We start from the raw sequence: 5,878 nt of genomic DNA, 5'->3' as shown, positions 1-5,878 counted from the left end.
TCACCCTGTGTCTTTTGACATCATCCTGTGTCTTTTGATTGGAGTATTTAGTCTATTTACATTCCAAGTAATCGTTTTTTTCCAAAGATTTCATTTATTTTACAGAGAGAGAGAGAGAGAGCACAAGCAGGGGGAGCAGCAGAGGAAGAGGGAGAAGCAGGTTTCCCGATGAGCAAGGAGCCCGATGTGGGGCTTGATCCCAGCACCGTGGGATCATGACCTGTGCTGAAGGCAGACACTTAACCGACTGAGCCACCCAGCTGCCCCATCTGCCTGACTTATTTTGCTGAGCATAATAAACTCTAGCTCCATCTACATCATTGAAAATGACAAGATTTCATTCCCTTTGATCGCTGAGTAATATGTATATATTATATATTATATAATATATATAATAATATATATATAATAATATAATAATAATATATATATATCACTCTTCTTTATCCATTCATCAGTTGATGGACATTTGGGCTCTTTCCATAGTTCAGCTATTGTTGATAATGCTACTATAAACATCGGGGTACCTGTATCCCTTTGAATCTGTATTTTTGTATCTTTTGAGTAAATACCTAGTAGTGCAAATGCTGGATAGTAGGGTAGCTGTATTTTAACTTTTTGAAGAAACTCCATACTGTTTTCTAGAGTGGCTGCACAAGTTTGCATTCTCACCAACAGTGCAAGAGGATTCCCCTTTCTCTGCATCCTAGCCAACACTTGTTTCTTGTGTTGTTAATTTTAGCCATTTTTCTCTGTTAGTTACTGTGGGAATCTGGCCATGTTGCTGGAGGTGAATCTCATAATATTGTGGGAGTCTTCCATGACTGCTTCCCCCTGGAGTTTTCAACTCTCAGACTTCTCCACACTGAGCCCCCAGTGTCTCATCAATTAAACTTCAGATTTTTCTACCCAAGCACGATTACCACAGTGGTTTCTGCTCTTGAGTCTCTGTACCAGTTAGCTGTGACTCCTTGTATCTCCCTGTGATTCTCTAATCTTGGGGTCATTGGTTTGCCCTGTGTCCTCTCATCCTCCCATCTTTTACACATCCCAAAGAATTCTTGGTTTTCCAGTCTGTTCAGCTTTTTACTTGTTAAGATGGAGTGGTAATTTCTAACCTCCTTACATTCAGAACTAGAAACTGGAAGTCCTTATAGTATCTTTTAATGGAAAATATTTTCAATTTTTATAAAGTCTAATTTGTCTATCTTTTCTTTTGTTGTTTATGCCTTTGGTATCATATCCAAGAAATCACTCCCAAACCCATTGTCATGAAGTTTTTTCCCTATGTTTTCTTCTAAGAATTTTATAATTTTAGGTCTTATATTTACATCATGGATCCATTTTGAGTTCATTTTTGTATGTGGTGTTAGGTAAGGATATAACTTCATTCTTTTGCATCCTGTTTTCCCAGCACCATTTGTTGAAAGACTCTCTTTTCTCCCATTGAATGGTCTTGGCACCCTTGTTGAACACCATTTGACTTTATATGTGAAGTTTTATTTCTGGAATCTCTATTCCATTCCATTGGTCTATATGTTTGTCTTCATGCCAGTACCATACTGTTTTGATTACTGTAGCTTTGTAATAAGTTTTGAAATTGGGATGTGTGAATTCTCCAGCTTTGTTCTTCTTGCTCAGGATTGTTTTGTCTATTTGAAGTCCCTTGAGATTCCATATTAAGTTTAGAATGAGATTTTTCTACTTCAGCAGAAAGCATCATTAGGATTTTGGTAGGGATTACATTAAACCTGTAGATCACTTTGGGTTGTACTGACATCTTAGCAATAAGTCTTTCTTTTTTTCGAGAGAGAGATGTGAGGGGGAGGGAGAAAGAGAATCTTTTTTTTTAAGTGGAGCTTATTTTATTTTTATTATTTTAATTTTTTTATAGTACATCATTAGTTTTTTATGTAGTGTTCAACTATTCATTAGTTGTGTGTAACACCCAGTGCTCATCACAACCCATGCCCTCCTTAATACCCATCACCTGGTTATTTTTTTTAAAGATTTTATTTATTTATTAGAGAGAGAGGGAGAGAGCACACATGATCAGGGAGAGGCACAGAGGGAGAAGCAGGCTCCCCGCTGAGCAGGGAGCCTGGTACAGGGCTCAATCCCAGGACTCTGGGATCATGACCTGAGCCAAAGGCAGACACTTAACCAACTGAGCCACCCACGTGCCCCTTAACAGTAATATGTCTTTCAATCCACGAACATGAGATCTTTTTCCATTTATGTATTCTTTAATTTATTTCAGAAATGTTTCTGTTGTTTTCATCATATAAGTCTTTCATCTTGGTTAAGTTAATTCGTATTTTCTTGGTATTGTAAGTGAAGCTGTTTTCTTAATTTTCTGTTCAGATTTTTCACTTTTAGTATATAGTAATGCAACCGATTTTTGTGTGTTGGCTTTGTATCCTGCTACTTTGTTGAATTCATTTAATAATTTTAAGCTTTCTGTGTAATCTTTAGCGTTTTCTACATATGAGATCATATCCTCTGTGAACAGAGATAATTTTACTTCTTCCTTTCCATTTTGGATGCTTTTTTTTTTTTTTTTTTTTTGCCTAATTGCTCTGGCTAGAATTTCTTTTTTTTTTTTTAAGATTTTATTTATTTACTTGACAGAGAGAGACACAGTGAGAGAGGGAACACAAACAGGGGGAGTGGGAGAGGGATAAGCAGTCTTCCTGCTAAGCAGGGAGCCCAATGCAAGGCTCGATCCCAGGACTCTGGGATCATGACCTGAGCCGAAGTCAGACGCGCTTAACAACTGAACCACTAGCCGCGTCTGGCTAGAATTTCTAATACTATGTTGAATAGAAAAGGTGAAAACAGGCCTCCTTGCCTTGTCCTAATCTTAGAGGAACAACTTTCAGTCTTTCACCACCGAGTATGTTGTTTGCTGTGGGTTTTTCAGAAATGGCATTTTATTATATTGAGGTAGTTTCCTTCTATTCCTAGGATTTTGAGTGTTTTTTTATCATGAAAGAGTGCTGAATTTTGTCAAATGCCTTTTCTGCACCTATTGAGATGATCATGTGTTTTTTTTCCTTCATTCTGTTAGTGTGGTGTATTACATTGGTTGATTTGTGTAGATTGAGGTATCCTTACATTCCAGGAATAAATCCCACTTGCTCATGGTGTATAATCCTTTTAACATGTGGCTGAACTCACTTTTCTAATATTTTTTTTTTTGAGGATCTTAGCATCACTGTTCATAAGGGATATTGATCTGTAGTATTCTTTTCTTGTAGTGTCTTTCTCTGCCTTTGGTATCAGGGTAATGCCGGCCTTATAGAATGAGAGTGTTCCTTCCTCTTCGTTTATGTGGAATAGTTTGAGAAGGATTATTATTTCTTCTTTAAATGTTTGGTCAATTTCACCAGTGAAGCCATTGGGCCAAGGACTTCTCTTTGTCAGGAGATTTTTAAAAATTACTGATTCATTCTCCTTACTAGTTATAGGTCTATTCAGATTTTTAAAAAAGATTTACTTATTTATTTTAGAGAGAGAGTGTGTGCATAAGTTGGGGGAAGGGCAGAGGGAGAGAACCTTCAAGCTGACTCCCGCTGAGTGCAGAGCTTGATGCAGGCTTCATTCACCACCCATGAAATCACGGTCTGAGCTTAACTGACTGGGCCACCCAAGCACCCCAGATCTATTCAGATTCTATAGCTATTTGCTCTGTGGTTACCATGGACATTGCATTTAATATCTTAAAGATATCACACTCTAATTTGAGTTTATACCAGCTTAACTTTAACTCTGCTATTTTAACAGCTCTGATAACAAATTTTCCAGGCATTATACTCCCGTTTATTTTTCCCTTGAAGATAGTATTGTGTAGTCTTTTATTTTCATAATCACAACCATGATAATGTAGTCCATGATTAACTATTGTTTTAAGTTTCAATTGTCATCTGATCATTGTAAATGACATTTTTCTATATTGAGAATATATTCAAATTGAACAATTTTCATAAAAATAAAGAGGATGAAACATTACAATATAGCTGAAATTATGAAGATTGTAGTTTTCAAAATTAAAGCTTGATAATTATATAGTTTTCAGTTAAATGTAGATACGTTATAAAAGGTAAAATAAGTTTTTAACTGTAGAAAACAAAGTATATTTAACTCAATAGTTTTATGTTTGAAATATTTGAATGCCAGTGAATTGTGGTTAGAATTTATTCTATGTATTCTTCATAGTAATAAAATGCATAAAAGGAAATTTATACCACATTAAAGTACCTTGCACATTAAAATATTAACAGTATTGCCTAAATCTACTGGTATTTTTAAAAGTTCCAAATTCTGAATTTGCTTCATTTTAAGAATAAGTGAGATTTGAAGTGTACCAGTCTTTAAAAGACATAATTGAAAATGATTGCATTGAGTAAATTGCAAATGAATATATAGACTTTTGGAAATCAGTGAATGAATCTCAAATCTACACCATTAGCCACATGATGTCGCTGTATACCACAAAGTCTTGTCACCAAAAACTAAAGGAGGAAGCTCCATTTTGTCACAGCCTGAGAGAAGACAAAAACGGCCGGGAGATATATTATTCAAGATATAAAGTAAAGAGAGTATGACTTTGAAGTGAGAGAGTGGTACCAATTTTTAGTGGTTTTGCGATGCTGTTTCCTAGGCAAGGAGGCAAGGGAGCCCTGCGTTTGTTGCTCTCCGTTCTTCTCCTCGCAGCCTGGAAGACTGGGAGTGGTCAGGTCCACTACTCGGTCGCCGAAGAGGCCAAACACGGCACCTTCGTGGGCCGCATCGCCCAGGACTTGGGGCTGGAGCTGGCAGAGCTGGTGCCGCGCCTTTTCCGGGTGGCGTCCAAAGGCCACGGGGACCTTCTGGAGGTAAATCTGCAGAATGGCATTTTGTTTGTGAATTCTCGGATCGACCGGGAGGAGCTGTGCGGGCGGAGCGCGGAGTGCAGCATCCACCTGGAGGTGATCGTGGACAGGCCGCTGCAGGTTTTCCATGTGGTGGTGGAGGTGAAGGACATTAATGATAACCCACCGGTTTTCAGAGCAAGAGAACAAAGGTTATTTATTCCTGAATCTAGACTGGTGGATTCACGTTTCCCGATAGAGGGCGCTGCTGATGAGGACATTGGTACCAACGCTCTTCTAACTTACACCCTCAGCCCCAGCGATTATTTCTCTTTGGATGTACAGGCAAGTGATGAACTCAGTAAGTCACTTTCACTTGAATTGAGGAAATCTTTGGATAGAGAAGAAACACCAGAACTTCATTTATTATTGACAGCCACTGATGGGGGCAAACCAGAGCTGGAAGGTACAGTTCAGCTGCTGATCACAGTGCTCGACGTTAATGATAATACCCCATTGTTCGCCCAGGCTGTGTACAGAGTCCATTTATTAGAAAGTACAGCAAATGGAACATTAGTGACTACATTAAACGCCTCTGATGCCGATGAAGGTGTAAATGGAGAAATTGTTTTTTCCTTTGGCAGTGATGTTCCTCTAAACATTCAAAAAAACTTCAAAATCGATTCCAACTCAGGAGAAATTAGGCTAATTGGTAGATTGGATTATGAGGAAACAAAATCCTATGAAATTCAGGTAAAAGCAGTTGATAAAGGAAATCCTCCAATGTCGAATCACTGCAAGGTTTTAGTGAAAGTGCTGGATGTAAATGACAATGCTCCACAACTGGCAATCACACCTCTGTCTTTGCCGGTCAGAGAGGACACTCCACTCGGCACCGTCATCGCCTTTGTCTCCGTGTCCGACCGTGACTCCGGTGTCTATGGGCAGGTGACCTGCTCTCTGATGCCTCGTATCCCATTCAAGCTGGTGTCCACCTTCAAGAATTACTATTCGCTGGTGCTGGA

At 38.5% G+C, this 5,878-nt stretch overlaps 1 protein-coding gene across 1 annotated transcript; it reads left to right on the top strand.

Annotated features, from left to right (window-relative positions):
• Positions 1–4,411: 4,411 nt before the first annotated feature.
• On the top strand, positions 4,412–5,876 carry LOC116645089 (protocadherin alpha-1-like; the record flags this gene model as incomplete). Its single annotated transcript, XM_032425066.1, has 1 exon — positions 4,412–5,876. A coding segment is annotated over exon 1 (1,227 nt), but the record flags the coding sequence as incomplete, so codon positions are not given.
• Positions 5,877–5,878: the final 2 nt, after the last annotated feature.

The sequence above is a fragment of the Phoca vitulina genome, unplaced genomic scaffold (genome assembly GCF_004348235.1).
Source record: "Phoca vitulina isolate PV1807 unplaced genomic scaffold, GSC_HSeal_1.0 scaffold32, whole genome shotgun sequence".
In the NCBI taxonomy this organism is placed as follows: Eukaryota; Metazoa; Chordata; class Mammalia; order Carnivora; family Phocidae; genus Phoca; species Phoca vitulina.
The sequence above is the reverse complement of the archived record's forward strand: the minus strand, read 5'-3'. Positions and strand labels throughout refer to the sequence as shown.